Source organism: Centruroides vittatus, unplaced genomic scaffold (assembly GCF_030686945.1).
Source record: "Centruroides vittatus isolate TY-2023 unplaced genomic scaffold, ASM3068694v2 contig_1408, whole genome shotgun sequence".
Lineage (NCBI taxonomy): Eukaryota > Metazoa > Arthropoda > Arachnida > Scorpiones > Buthidae > Centruroides > Centruroides vittatus.
This window is the reverse complement of record NW_027120884.1, coordinates 60,384-77,467: the sequence shown is the minus strand read 5'-3', so window position 1 is coordinate 77,467 and position 17,084 is coordinate 60,384. Positions and strand designations below refer to the sequence as shown.

General features: G+C 27.7%; 2 protein-coding genes across 2 annotated transcripts in view; one reads left to right on the top strand and one right to left on the bottom strand.

Annotated features, from left to right (window-relative positions):
• LOC136968173 (uncharacterized) overlaps window positions 1-17,084 on the top strand; it is a 206,447-nt gene that overhangs the window by 134,642 nt on the left and 54,721 nt on the right. The gene's annotated exons all lie outside the window — the stretch shown is intronic.
• The window catches only part of LOC136968162 (mitochondrial glutathione transporter SLC25A40-like), a 54,199-nt gene that overhangs the window by 34,711 nt on the left and 2,404 nt on the right, over window positions 1-17,084 (bottom strand). Inside the window, exons 2-6 of the mRNA XM_067262125.1 lie at window positions 14,685-14,878; window positions 10,835-10,902; window positions 7,905-8,035; window positions 6,215-6,289; window positions 5,157-5,255 (exon numbers count right to left, since the gene is read on the bottom strand). Coding sequence (XP_067118226.1) covers window positions 5,157-5,255; window positions 6,215-6,289; window positions 7,905-8,035; window positions 10,835-10,902; window positions 14,685-14,878 — 567 coding nt within the window. The remainder of the gene's footprint in view (window positions 1-5,156; window positions 5,256-6,214; window positions 6,290-7,904; window positions 8,036-10,834; window positions 10,903-14,684; window positions 14,879-17,084) is intronic.

The window sequence follows — 17,084 nt, the reverse complement described above, 5'->3', positions numbered from 1 at the left end:
AAAAATTATAGCTATTTGGTGGGTACTTTCAAACTTTCAAATTAGTGAGATTCACATTGTGGCATTTTAAAGTGCTACATTTGAAAAAAAGATTGTATTCTTTGTTAATATGTGGAATTGGTGCTATTATCAAAGTGTCACCAGTGAAGAATGATAACTTATTTAACCTAGTGTTAAAATATAGAGGTAAAAATTACCTCTATAATTTAGGTTACACAAATTTTTTCTTTTTGAATGACATGACAAGTTTTACTGAACACTGAGTTATTAAGAGCCAAGTTTCCAGGACTCTACTGTACAAGTAATTTTGCAAAAATATTATTTATATATTTTTTGCATCCATGAAATAAAAGCCAACTTTTATGTTGAAACATTTTCAAAAAACATCACCCTCTTAACTTAACATTACTATATAACAAAATCAGAACAAACAAAAAAAAACCCAAAAAGTTTTGATTTAAAAAGAATATTGAATATTTAATATAAATATTCAATCTATGGAAGTTTTATTCTATAATAATAATTAAAAGACATTCATATATTCCTAATATCAGTTTTTTTCTTTAATCGTTTTCATATATTTATAAAAATCTGCTCGTGTCTGGAGAAGAGAGTCTTCAGTGACCTATATCACATAAAAGTCAGCTTCTTCATAAAAGGGGATTTTTTTTATATGAAATTAATTATTGGTATAGATTCTTATGTATTGTAACTTCAAGTTTTGGCACAATTAAAATGTAGGTTAGAAGATTGCAGAATCATAAGAAATTAAGGCATCGTTAGTGATTAAATATTTATAATAATAAACATTACGAAAGGTATCTAACACAGCACATATTCATTATATTTTAGAAAAAACCAATTAGAATAATAGCGAAGTGAAATCTAAATGAAACATATTTATATTTGTGTTTTTTAAAGGAATGTTTGGCGGCCAGTAGCCTCAAAGGAAAGGTCAGTCGCCAAAAATGTAATGTCCAGAACACAATAAATGGTGGTTCCTTATTTTGGGAAGGACTTTGTCTTCAAATAATTAATCTAAATGAATTTTAAGTATTTCAAACAGGATCAGAAAATATGACTTTCTAAAATAGCTTTAGTAGCAGAGCCATTGTGATAAAAAATACTATCAATCAAGCTATCTACAATTTAATATAGTTAAAGAGAAAAAATACCAGTCTTTAGAAGTCACACTAAAATAATATTAAAAAGAATAAGAGAGAAAAAAAGGAACTAAAAAAAAAGTTATAATTTTATGAAAAAGTATCAAGTATTACTAAAAGAATGGCATCTCTTGAGTTTTGAAACAGTGAAAAATTTGTAGATGTATTAAGACAATCCATTAAGAAAGATAATGTGTTCATACAACTATTGTGTGTTTTTCAATGAAAGATGAACTTTCAAAGTTTTATCTAAAGAACAATTAGTTTCTTCTGTTAATCTTCACAGAAGCTAAAGATCATCCAAAACACCTTTAGATCAGTAAAAAGCTTTAGAAATTTAAATATCTTAAAATGCATTCAATGTGTCAATTTCCATTCCACAAAAAGAATGGCTGAAGATACTTTTAATCTACAATAAACAGAAAAAAGTCTCCTTTAAATATAAAGACATTTATATTTTGTAATATTCACTTTGTAGTACAGTAGAGCATCGATTATCCGAAACAATTCGGGACTGGGGTTGTTCGGATAACTAATTTTTCAGATAACCGATCATGCATAAAAAAATATATTAACCTATCCCACGTTGAAATTTTTCTCCATTGCGTGTCGCTTCGCATTGAATTTTCATCAATGTTAAGCCTAATAAAAATTTAAAAAAAAAAAATAATCATGGCTATTGTATCGTTAAAAATTTTTTATTTCACACAAACAAAATAAATATATTGAAAAATATAAAAACAAAAAAAATTATATTTCTAAAGTTAATCTAGTAACAAAAACATTCTGATCAAGGAGATAGGGTACATTCATAAGGTCAAATGAGTTAAATGAGAATAATGTCTCATTATTCTTATTTTGTTAGACTTTTTGACTGATTCATTTATAACTAAATAGCTGTTTTTAAAATTGAAGATATGAATGTTGCTAGTGCAGCCTTATCTGAAATATTTTTCTTAGATTGCTTTGGGTGGTCAGTTATTTCTATCATTTCACCTTTTAATTCACAATTTAAACACTCGAGTAGATTTAGAAATGTCAATATCGTCGGGGCACCATTTTCTTCACAAAGTAAACTAACTCTTTCCTTTGTGAACTTTGTTAGAGTTTCGTTCGAAATGTCATCCACCACAGAGCAAGCACACTGAGCGAGACTACTACTTTTTGACCAATTCGTTACTAACGTGTTTAATTTGTTTGACTTTACAAACGTACCCATAGAACAATAATGAGTTATTTTATCTCGTTGCCCTTTCATGATTGCGCCAGTGCTGCCAGCTAAAATATGCACATCAACAAAAATAATGTTAGAGTAGCCCAAGACATAGCCAAATATTTCAGCACCCCAGCACCATCAGAAATTTGAATTTGTCAACTGGAACGCTTTCAGTTAACCAATGTTTTGGTTCATTGGTATTTGGATAATCGATGCTCTACTGTATTTATGTATCTTAGTACTTCAGCTTTAGAGACTTTTCAGTATAAAAAAAATCTTCCTCAGTACTTTCAAATCTTAATTTTAATATTAAAATATACATATATTTTGCTATTGTTAACATTTGAAGGTAGACAATTGAATTTGAAAACATAACTATACGTTTACAAAATAATCCAATAAAAGTTTTTATTAAATTATCAAAAATTTAAATATATGTTTTAACATTTAATCAGAATTTTCATGTAATAATCTTATGTTAAAAAAAATTTAATATAGACATTCACACACACAAGCATACAAATAAAAATACTGGCACACTTACACACATATATTGTGTAAATGTGCCTAATACATACATATAAAGTGCATTTATACTCTCATATTTAATATCATATTCTGAACACACATCATCATTTCACATAGAACTATGATGACTAGATTATTATAATCTATAATTTAACATTTAATATAAATTTGCAGCTATTTAATAAATTACTTTATTTCTAAAATAGAAAATATTTAACACACAAAATATTTGCAATGTGTATATAAATTAAGAATTTACTGTAACTTACAATCTACAAAAATGTTTTTTAATTCATAAGATAAACAAATAGAAAGTGAGTCCTTCAGAAAAAGATTTAAGCACAAAGAAATTCTTAATGAAATATTTAACTAAAATGATTTTAAAGTTCTGAACCAAAAACCAGGTAAAAGAAATCAGATAATGCATTGGAAAAATGTATACATGTCAAAGATGTCAAGGAAAATTGAATTATTGTAGTTTGATATAAGTCTAACTTGTTTAACATATATATGACAAAGCAAATTCACATCACAAATTAAATATTTTTATAACAATAAAGTAAATCACAAAACTTACAGAAATAGAATTTGATTATTAAAAACCAAAACTTATTTCATATATCATTTTTCCTACAAGTTCTCAGTTGCAATTCATGCAAAACAGATGCAAAGAAACAAATTTATGATGATTATATATATTTAGAATGTAAAAACTAACTTGTTAATAATAAAATACATTTTTCTTCTCCAGAATGTTTTTGCTTATGATTTTAATCTTGAGATTAAAATCATAAACATCAGGAGCAAATTAAAAGTAAAAATGATTAAAATTTTAACTATAAATCAAGAATATTTTTTACTGGAAATCAAACTTACTTTTTGATAACATTGCATCGATAATTTTGATTTTGCATCTGATGATAAATTGTAAAATCAAATTCTATTTATTTGTTATATTGTGGATATACTTATCAAAATGAAGACCAATTTTTGATGTTTAAGTTTATGAAGAATTTAATATAATATATATGTATAAAAATTTTAATCATGGAATTATTATGTTTTTAATTTACACTATAATCTGATGTATCTTCTAATATATATTTTTTACATAAATTTTTTGAAAATTATTTAATATTTAGATTTAGATAATTAAAAATATATTTCATATGTTTTACATAAATATACACATTCATATACAAATGAACACACACACACCACATACACACATGCACGCACAAACTTAACTACTTTTAAATGTTAAATATTTTTTTTTTTGTTTAGAACTGTATGAGAATGGTCAACTATATTAAATAAATGACAAGATTGTAAACATTATTTTTATTTAATATGAATAAACAGGATGAAATTAATGTTTAAAATACTTGCATGCAAATGCATCATGTTTAACTTTATCCTTAGATAAGTAATAGGTTCTTGTACAAAACAATTGCAAAGCCAGACTTCTGCATCTCATCAATGTCAAATAAAATTAAAGAATGTTTACTTACAAGAATAGTATCCTTACAGTTGCAAAGTCAGCTCCAACAATCTGTCCTCTTTGAAGTTAGATTTGTTTCTTCTCATCAATGGATAAATATTCTATTTTCCAACTTTTATTTCATAATTTTTTCAATAAAAAATAGTCAGTACTAATAATAGAATAAACTAATATGTTTAATTTTGTGCCAACATTATGTCAATGAAAATATACAATAAAATTTACTTATAAGGAAAGTGTCATAAAAAATAAATTTGCATAGCATAAATATATTAAGCTTTATAATTATTGAAAATAGATATAACCATTTATAACATCAACTTTCAACTAAAAATCATTCTTTGATTATTGATGTAATTATTACTTGGTTTTATATTTTCACACATCAAAACATTTAGATGAAACAAAATATTTCATCTATAAAATATAACAATGACCAATAGTACATCAATTCCCCTAAGAATATTCATATCTAAAATAAAATAGTAATAAAAATTTTGATTGATTTATAAGCATAAGAAATTAAATATACTTGTAGAAACATTCTGAAATAATGAAAATTATTATTAATTGCAGAAAAACTTCTGAAAAAAAGTGTATAACTGTAGAAAAATGCTAGAAAATATTTCATAAATATATATTATAAAGACAAATAAACATTATAAAGATTATCTATAATACGTATTAAAAAGTCAAAGTACGTAATAAAATCTATTAAAAACCAATGGTAAAGTTTCAAACTTCTTACAAGAAAACGGAACATCACGCATAAGTGTTGGTGCTAAGCCACGCCACAATGATGATAAACCTTGATACTGAACAAGACTTCTAATTGCTTGACCAATTTCTAATATAAAGAAAGTTTATAATAAAAAAATAAAAATTTAATAATATAACAAATGTGTAATCAGTACTTATCAATACTTTTTATTTTAATAAAATGCAAATTCTTTTATTTTATTAAAAATAAAATAAAATTCTAAAAACTTATCATTCAACATGCAGACACACATTAATCTGCAAGTGTTGCCAAAAACTGTTGGCATTATTACTGTCTGACAACTTTAATATTAAAGTGTATAAATGTATAAATAAATCAGTTATTGTCAGGAAACTACAGTCTTGTTTATGAAACCTATACCATGACAGCACCCCATTTTCCACCATTATAAGAGATCAATTTTAGAGATCAGTTGTGTTTTTGGTTATGTGATGTACTGTTGTTGGCTGTAAGAACACACACAAAAAGTTAAAAGAAATGAAAGAATGTAAAATTTATAAGGGAGAACGACATAAGCCACATGGATTGTGCTTGTTTGATACCTTACAGTTTATTTACTTTTTGCAAAAATTTTTTATTCAAAATTGCAGCACAAATAGTCTCTTTCCTTATAAAGAAAGAATGAAAGTTTTTATTTATCAATATAATATTTATTGTATAATCACTTAATACCATCAGCATTTAAATCTTTATAATTTTATTAAAAAAACTGAGTTAGTTCTGTGCATTTTACAGATGGAAATTCAGTGAAAAAATCCAATATATCAAATTATTATTAGGTACTACTTTATAAATTAAAAATTTATAAATTATAAATTTATTTAATAACTGAATTCTTATTTAAAATGAATATTATTGATTTTTAAGGTTAATTTCTATATTAAAGTACTTTTAGATATTAACAGAAAATTCAAACTGATTTGTTAATTCACTTTATAAATTTATAGAACTTCCAAACAAATAAGCTTAATTTATTGCAATCATTATAATAAATGAAGGATTTAAATAATTATTTTAAAACTTACCAATATAGCTTAATCTCTTAGATTGCATTTTAGTTCTGACTAGTTCAATAGGACTGACAAATGATGCTGCAAACACTAAAAAAAAATTACATATTAATGAATAAATGTAATAATCTAGAATGTTTATTTTAAGTTATTTTCTTTCAAAACAATTTGAGACTAAAGCTGGATATTAAATACTAATATGTGATGAGTCTCATCTATTCTGAGTGAAACACAAACCAACACCAATTAAAACTGCCTTTTATTATAAGCAATGCATTTCAGATTGCCAATCCCTCTTCAGGCTAGGAAGAATTATACAGATTCTTATGAAACTTTATAATCATACATTGAAAAATTAAAAATGTTTAATAAATTGACAACTTCAAAATAATACCATGGAATCCTGATAACTTGATATCTCATTAACGAACTTACCAAGCTAATGAAAATTTGCACAAATGTAATCTTTTCTTTTACCCTTGTAATCACAAGGGTATGGTTCAATAAAACATAAGATTTTAATTTATTTATCAAAATTTATTTCGGCTTTTTCAAAGTAATCCCTTCCCACTGCAATATACTTATGCCTATGTTTTTTCCAATTCTTGAAATATGTTTTAAAGTCATTTTTGTAAACAACTGTCTACACTTGCAGAAGATTTGTATTATGGAATCAATTGACTCAAAAATGGTGACCACAAAGTAGAAATTTTAGCCAAGGAAATAGGAAAAAGTCACAGTGCCTTTTCCTTAAGTGAACACAATGCTTGCAGAACAATATTTGTTGAATTTTTGGCAAAAAATTCACAAACAGGAGCACTGTTGTGGTGCAAAATCCACAAGTTTCCTTACCACAAATTGGGTCATTTTCTACAATTTTCATCACACAAATAATGCAAAATGCTCAAATAATGTTCTTTGTCGACAGTTTGGCCAGTTGGAAGGAATTCATGATGCACAATGCCACAACAATCAAAGATAAATCAGAAATACAGATTAACAGGATCTGGATAAACAAAGTTCCATTGTAATTATTTAGCCTTAATAGCCCAATAAAGGAATTCAACTGTTCACTTGATATTTGAAGCAATTATCAGGTTAGTTGCATTTATAATTTACTTAACTAGAAGAATTAACATTACAACTATAGCTTTTAAATGAAATTGATTTTTAAAATTTACAATTCCTATACAGTATTATAAAATTTAATATTTTGTAAAAGTATTTTCCCAATTTTAAATGACTCATATTGATCTTTTATTATATAGATATTTGCCTTATCAGGGTACAAAATCTTTGGTTGCCCAGTTGCTATTGGCAACTATAAATTTTAATCTGGTGACCAACATCAGATTAATTTAATTTAGGGTCAAGTTGCATGAGTTTTTAACCTCAAAGTTAAATAAATGCACTTTAACCTGTAGAATACACTCATAATGCATTGCATGAGTGTAATTTCTTGGATAGAATGCTGGCTAGGCTAACCTGATGATTTAGAATAGTTAAAATTTATTCTGTAGATTAGCAAAGAAACAAAATGACCAAATAGCCCTGATTCCAATGTGAATAAACTTTATTTTTTAAATATTTTTTTAAATTTGAATATTGGAAAAATATTTTTTTAATTAAGGAACATAATTAATTACTTAAAGCAAAATTTTAAATAATGACGATTATTTTTATCTAATGACTATTATTTTCTTACCTCGTGCTGCAGCACCTGAAAACATTGGAATCCATAAAGGTTTTTGAGTTGCATTAATATTTTTTGAAATTCTTTCTTGAAGTTGATCATATACAGTAAAATATACAACTGTTGCTGGAACTGCCATTATTCTAAAAATTTAAATATTCATTTCTTGAATTTTCTCAATATCATAGATCTCTCTCTTAATCATAAAATAAATAATACTGCATTTCTTCAATTCTAAGATACTCAATAAGTTTGAAATTGAATTTTAAGATTTCTTTATAGAAAACCTAATAAATCTTTAAACTTCAAATAATCAGTTTTACTAAATTTTGTTAAGTAATAAGTTAAAGAAATACAAATATTGGATTGGGGGATAAATAATCATTTTTCGTGAGCATTGTTTTCATGCTATAGCATTACTTGTATAATACAGCAGTCAGTTCAAATGCTACATAATGATTTTAATAACAATATTCAAAAGTTTTTGATTATTTTTAAAAAAGTTAAGTTATTAGTGTCAAAATGAGCTTTGAAAAACATATACAGCATGTAATGTTTTATGAATTTAGAAAAGATAACACTGTAGTTATGGCAACAAACAACATTATGTAATATGCATACTATAAAGCCTTAAATGTCAAAAAGTATCAGCACTGTTCAAAAGACTTAATGATTAAAAATTCAAACTTAAGCCATACTCTGGGCAACCTTTTGGCTTAGTAAATGCTGAAATTGCTCCTTCCAGCAATTGGAAAACCTTTCGATAAACATTTATATTTAGCAAACAGGAAAGTGTTATTTCGTTGCCTGACAATTATCATCTCTATTTTGTAATAGCCACCCTACAAAAATTGAGAGAGCTTATTTGGAAAGATCTCCCACATCACCCTTATAGTTTTAATTGACACCTACAGATTACCACATCTTCAAGTCCTTAAAAACAGTCTTTATGGAAAAACTTTTTATTCAAAAAAGCTATCCAGAAATACATAGCAGGGACAGTTGCAAAGAATCACATATTCTACACTCATGCTCTTCTTCCATTCTCTCTCTGCTGAAACCACTGCTGCCATCATTTTTTGTTAACTTTTAAATTCAACAGATCATAATCCAATCATTCAATCATACGAAAGAGCACTATCAGAGTCATCAGAGTACATTATGAATTATTTGATTATTAAATAAGTGGCAGTACTGAAAAATTTGTTAATACTAATGTAAGTTTTATATAGATTTCATCTACTTGCCAAAAACCTTACTTTCCTATCAGCTGGAGTTTAATTTTTCACATAGATATGGCCAAATGTTTTTGACCTAATTATAGGTCTGCTTCAGGTCTTACTTTTCATTCTATGAAGTTCAAAATTTCATCATCATTCATTCCAAAGTTTGAAATTTTATATCATTCTCTTTCAAGTTTCAAAATAAAATGAAAAGTTTAAGACCTAATGCAGATCTATAATTAGGTCAAAAACATTTGTCCATATCCATGTGAAAGATTATTTTTACACCAGCAGGAGCAACAGTAAAAATAAGGTTTTGGGTGAGCAGATTAAACAATCCAGCTTATGGAAGTAGTAGTTGATACAGATTTCATCAGGTTTACACAAAAGTAATAACAAGCATGATTTTACAACATGTCTGTTCTAAAATTATACCATGAGAACAAAAAAACATCCTGAATAAATGGAACATTTCACTAACTCATAGTTCACAGATTCCTTGATGTCATCAATAACAGTTATCTTGTTTTAAAAAATCTGAACAAATTCAGCAAGCTCAGAGAAGTATCTATAACCAAAATAAACAGAATAGTGTGCTCCAATTTCTAAAGTAAATGCATTTAAAGCGCACTGAATATTTAATTGCATTCAGATTGTAAAAGTAAAGTCACTTAAGTATTTTTAAAATGTTCATCTTTATTTCTCATCAATTTCCTGGATTATGGTGTCTGTATACCAACTCTGGTACAGATTAAGGAAAACACACTGGTAAAAGTGCTTCTAATCAGCTGTACTACATATGCATCAAATTCCACTTCTATGTAGGCAGACAGTTTCTGGCAAATTCAATATTAAAGATGGCAATATCAAGACAAAAAAGCAAAAAACAAAAATTAGTATAATGCACAGACATTGCAGAGATGTTTCAGAATGAAGGCAACAGCAAGTTACAGGAAAGATCTGTTGAAAATCAGGCATGCAGAGACAACCCCTATCACTCTGTAGTGTCCTATTTGTAGTAAAAATATTACAGTATAAGCAAGCATTAAAACTAACAAGAAGGATGAGAACTACAACTCTGAGATGCTACTAGATAATAATTAAACAAGAAGAAACATCTCATAAAAGGAAATACACAGAAGCTAAAGACTTTATTGCAATTTCTAGCTGTGTAATTTCAACATTACAATGCTTTCAGAAACTGAAAGCTTTTGCTGGAAAATAAACTTAAACTTCTGTGACTTGTATAGTTAAATGGTATAGATATTAATATAAAATGCAATGATGTCACAACTGCAGATAACCATGTCTCAATACTTTATTTTGCTAATGGAAAACATTCAAACACAATTTAAAAAAACTGGTATCATTGCTAACTTTTCCATATTCGCATCTTAGATTTGAATAAATACAGTATATATGAAAATAAATATTTTGAATAAAACAACTGACTTTCCTCTGATTATGCTAGAGAAAAAAAATAAAATAGCTTTTCATTAAAACATTAAATTAAAATAAAATTCTGATTTTCAGTTATATTAACTTAATGCTCCAAGTCAGAATTCTCTTTTATTTATCCTCTTTGATGCATAGCACAACTTAAATTCTCATATAAGGCATGATATATTAAAAACATAAAAAATTGAATTTAACACTATTGGATTTAGCAGACACAATGTTATGTAATGATATAAATATGTATAAATTTTATCTGCTTACAGAGTAGGAGGAAGTCCACTCCACAATGAAGGGATTCCTTCTGATCTTGCTATTTTGATAAATGCATCCTGAAATAAAATGAAATAAATTTTTTGTTTTCAACAATTTGATATTACTAAATTATGAATGTAATATGCAGCATATGATATTTATTCAAATACGATAAAATTAATAATTTGTGCAAGTAACAAATAAAAAATGATAATGGTAAAAATATCACTAAACTTATTACAAATATTACAGAAAAAAACTATTATTTTTCAAAACATGTTTTCAATTTTGGATGTATTGATCCTAATATCACATAAGATTTATCAGAATAAATTTTTCAATTGCAACAAACTACTTCCAACAACCTTTGCTCTGCAGTTAAATTATTTCTTTAATCTAACGTTTTCGTGCTCTTTTTCACTGTACTGGAAATACACCATGCAGTACATTTAAGCTGCCTTATATTTGCCACTTTCTGTATAATTTTCGCATCGTCCCAGTTGATAGACACCTCGTCCGAATCTGCTATCGCATAGTTTGCCAATGCCGTAACCGGTTGCCTGCATCTTACATTTCTTTTATGTTCCTGTATCCTTAATGCCAGCGATCTCTTTGTGGCCCCTATATAATACAGCTCTGTATTCCGCCGTTTATCTTGCACCGGTATTCTGTAAACTCCTGGAATTTTCATTCTGTCTATGGGCACTTTGTCATTTTGTAGCAACTGAAATACCGTAGGGTTCCTCCCGTATGCTATTTTCTTATTTTTCTCTACCACAACCACAACAACTCTACTGTTGTGATTGTGTAATGCAGTTTATATAGTAATTTTTCAATTGCATCTTTAACTTTTCTTTACATCTATGATTTTTTCATCCAGTTAAAATCTCTAGGCCTAACTGTAATAATTTTTTAATGGACTACACAGAGAACATTCATTAAGAACAAGATTTGAACTGCATGATGAATGCTCCATCAATTCAAATCTCAGCTTATTTAATTTTTTGGTTAACTATATGAATAAATGATATTCAGATAAAAGTTTAAGAGCACCGTCTATCAGTATTAATGATAATATTTTATGTATAATGTTAAACATTGTTTTATAAAATGAATAATAATATTCATTTTATAAAACATTATTTCAGTTTTCCACAATATTCATGTGTTTTAGTTTTGTTCTTAACATATCACAATAGTTGATTGCAATGTTGATTTTATCCACTAAAATAAAAATGATTCAAACCAACTCTATGTTTCTCTAACAAATAAATAAAAATGTTTCTGCCTTTAACGTTTAACTAAAATTACAGGAAAAAAACTTTGTTGTTATAACAAAAGCATATAATTACAACAATTTTTATCCAGAATATATAAGAAAAAACTGAGCTGTTCTCTTCATAACCCATTACAATAAATTAAAGATCAAAATACTCTTTACAGTAAAAAAGTTTAAACAATAGAACAGAGTAAAACATTTTTGTGATGACTCTTATGTTCAACTCTTTTCAAATGTTATCTTATATTTTAAAGTAAAATTGTTCTAATATGACCACTTAACTCTATTGCTTAGCACAGAAGATACTTTTTATTGTGATCCTTACAAATAAGATTATAAAAGACTACAGATACAGTATGAGCTCACATTTATAAATTTGTGTCCAGCATTTTTGATACTAGAATTTATTTTGTTTTCACATTTCTAAAAGCTTTAGAAAGCAACAAATATAAGTTTGAAAAGTTTACAAAGATGCTAAGTTATTAAAAACTTTAGTAACATTCTAGAACAGTGATATGCAACCTTTTCTGAATGTGGGCTTAAGTGAATTTTGTAGACTTTCAGTAAACCACATGCACTTTTTCTTAGAGTTGTAGGCTCTAAGCCTGCAACTCTAAGAAATCAATATACTTCATAACAGCAGTAGAGTAGATGCCAATTGGACACAGGCTAATGATAGACAAACTAGTAATATATAGTTTATTCTTTATCTTTTTCTAGTCAAGTTTAGTTTGAATGCACTTTGTCACAAGGCTTAATTAGATTTGCACAATAGCATGAGACAGAAAACAGGAAAATAAAACATTTATTGATAGGAGACCATATATTAGGACCTTGTGGGATGCATGTTGCTAATGACTCTTCTAGAGCCTTTAAAAAGTTAAACAGATTCAGCAATTCAAAGTATTCCGTTGTTCTAAACATCTGAAGCTGAGATATGTTTACCTCAAATGAGATATTCAAAAAATTCATTAACTTTTTCACATATCTTCATAAATACCTTTGATTAATTCAAATTATTGGAAATTATTGCATTTTTATTAGTGATGTTTTTTCCGTTTGTGGGGGTTAAAGAATCTGTCTAATGTCAATTGCTTTTCTCTCTTCTTCAGGATTTTTCAGACGTAATTGTAATAGCATTGTAATGGTAGAGATCCCCTACCCTATTAACCTCAACCTGGTTTGGATGCCATTCTAAGACCATTGTTCTGACATCCTTCCACTTGTTCAAAAGATGTTAAATAGCAGATATCAGCATTAATTCTCTTTTTCAGAAGAAAACTGTTGATGAGAATATCATGACTCTCTCCTAGGGACATTCCAGATGATGTCTAGACTTTTGTTTATATAACTACATTCTTGTACTTCATACCTTATCTCCCCTGGTTTTTTGGTATGTGTAGTACATACAATTTAGATTAAACTTTGTGTTCAAACTAAGCAGTTCAGTTTTCACTTTACTCCATTGTCAAATCCTGCATTTATTACAACAAAAACGTATCTCGCAGAGTTTCTCAGTGAACTTCATTCAAGATTTCTTGGCATTCATCTGTTGTCAGATCATTTCAGGTTCCATTATAAGCTCTTTGATGTTCTTTATTTCTCAGATGCAATTTTTGTTGCTCCTTAATCTGTTCGAGTCTTCTTGATTATTCTGTATCTTTCTTAGATAAGATTGAACTGTGGCCTACTGCCTCTTCAAGCCATACTGCCCAGCAACGTCAGACATCTTCTGCCCACTCCCTACCTCTGCTATTATACTCTCACCTTTCAAAAATAAAAACCAATGCAAAACTTAACGAGTGCCCATCCAACAGTCTCGTGAATACTATAAAAGAATTGTTTCTGTCAGAAAAATAAAAGGCTGAATTTTCAAGGGAGTTTCAAAGTTTGGAGGAATACTATCCGACTGGTATATACCAGGTTGAGCGTCAAGTCGACGTCTCCCATGCTCCTAAAAGTTTCAAATTGTTGCCTGAAGACAAGGGAAGACAAATCGATATTCATTATTTTACGTTGCTTCTTCTTATGTTTGTTCTGTGAGGTGTTCGTTATCCAAACATAAAAATCTTTCGTGAAAGTGTTCGTTAACCGAACTGTTCATTAACCGATCACCTACTGTATTTTGTTTTTTACATTTTATAAACCATTTTATACTATCCTTATCATAAATAATTTTATTGTTTTACTTTTTTACAAATTTTATTACTGTGATTCATGATTCAACTTCATCTTCCTCCATTCCTTTCATCTAACAGACACCTTCCCACTCAGAATGATTCATGTCTACTCCCTTGCTGCACTGATTAGTTATTTATTAAATTTTAATTTTTCCTGACATTAATTTTCGTTAATATGTATGATTTATTGAATAAATAAAAATCAGTTTAGAAAATATTAATGTTTTTAAACTAAAGAAGGCCCTTCAATACTTCAATAGAAAGACAACTTTGTGAATAAAAGGACTCAACAATACTTCATAATCATTTAATTAATTTATTTTATTATTCAGTTTTTTTTATTACTACCATTTATTATTTTTTGAGAAATTAATTATGAAAAAAAGAGGTAAATACTTACAGCAGTTCCAGTAAAATGATGAGATCTTAGCCGATTAGACTGTTGACCAATATATCCGACTGAGCTATTTTGAACAGGCTGTCCAATGCAACATATATCTTCTATTATTCGATCACAATAGATATAACACTTATTTTTCATGAATTCTTTTTGTTGAGTTTGCAATCTTATTTTAACAACATCTAACGGAGTAACTGAAAAAATTTTTAAGATTGTAATAATTGCTCTTAATTATTATACTATTGCTTTTCTCATTTACATATGGTTTAAAAAAATAAATAAGTATTATGAAGTAAGTAATAATTTATTAACTAATGATTTATATAAAAAATATTTGCAATAAGAGAAAAAATTTTATTTTTAATTTAACATAATGCAGTAACAAATATTATTTTTTAACATTCATTTTGCCATTGATTAAAAAACTATCAAATATTTCAAAATTTACATTATTATTCTTTAAATTTCAACAACAGATGTTTTAAAAAGAATGTGATTATGTTATAAATTTCAATGAATTAAGTTTTAATTTAAATATTAAACAAAAAAATTATCAAAATTATTGCATTAATAAATTACTTTCAAAATTAACTATGTATTTTCTGATAATTTACAATGCAATTTTATTATAAATAAAAATTTCTGCAATACAGAAAATAATTAGCTCACTTAGGTCTGTATTCACAATCCAGAATTAAAGTTAGAAGTTAACTGATAACATTTGCATACCAAAAGTAAAGCAATTGGTAACTGGTTAACTTCTAATTCTAACTTTTGATTCTTAATTGTGAACACAGTTCTTATTTCACATCCTTACAAAGTATATCAACATAGAAATGACTAAGCCTACTTACTTCATTCAGTTACCATTAAGATACCATATTTATGTGTACAGGCTGTACTTTTTTCCTCAATTTTTTTACCAAAATTAGAGTGCATTGTATACTTGAAATAATGAATAATTTTAAAGCAATTTAAAATTAGATAGGTGTCAGGAAGCCACTGAAGTGAAGCCACTGTGCCATTGAAGTTCAATGCTGAATCATCATGGCATGAATTATCTGCCTAGCTGTAACTTCCTTTAAATTCATTTTTCAGAATTTTCATATTTTGAAAAATCCTTCAGGCTTTGAACTGAATCATTTCAACAGACAAACAAAATCTATTTGCCCAAATTTCATGGATATATCACAACAAATTTGCTTCCAGGTTGGGATATTTTGCTGTATTTCCACAAAACGATTGCCAGTTTTGTGATATTTTCTCAAGAACGTCCTTTATTTGAATCCATTGCCTCACATTTTTCATCTGTATCAAACTTTTTTCCTCCTTGATTTCCATTTTCTAGTGCATAATGCACCACTTTCAATTTAAACTTTCCTGTGTATCTCCCTTTCTCTGTTTAACATGCACTCAACAATAAGCATTAACCATCACTTCATCCCTGTTTGGAATTTGTGATGTTGCCAATTTCTGTATACCCACATCTCTATTCTCATCCCTTAGTAGAATTTTGAAATTGAACATGGGTTATTGTAATGTATTGGGTGTTGTAAAGACCCGATATATTTATATTGAGAAGCTGGATGCAACTTATACATGCATGAATATAGTATTCAATTTTCCTTTTCCAAATAAATTGATTGGATAACGTTACCAATTAAAAAAACAAACATTCTTACTTATAAACATAACAATCAGTTTTAGCAAAATTATAAGACTTAATAAACATTTTGGATAATAAACTAGCAAAAATAACTAAACTGTAAATAGAGTATGCTGTTTAAAAAGAATAGCCAGATAAAGGAACAAATTAAAATTGGAGATGGCCAAATTTAAATAAAATAAATATCTTGGGTATAACTTGAAAACAGCAAAAATTGAAGAAAGGATGACAGATGAGATTATGATATCAAACGTACAACACCTTTAACATATCCAGTACGAAGTCTTTAATAGCTTAAAAACGTTTTCGGCTGCGTTAATCAGCCGTCGTCAGTTAAACGAATACTAACATTGAATCAATTTCGAATTTACAAAAAACCGCGACTGCGCTTAGACGGGTCTATGCTACAAACAGAATAAAAGAAGAAATTAATAAACGGCAATAAATACAAGAATATGATGAGACCGTAGTAAGTTCCCTCTCTTTCCCGTGCCAAAGCGTAACGTTATTCGACAAGTGACTTCCAGGCAGATGATAGGCTAGACAACATGATATAACGGTGCACTGGGATAAGGCCTCCATCATAAGAGCCACTCGATCCAGGCAGGCTGTCAAATTCATGAAAAAAATAGAGATACATAAAGTGCAGTTATCTACACTTTGCATCAACCACCGGGATGCGGATGGCCTATCATTGTAAGATTGTAAAATTGTAAGATTAAAAACATTCATCA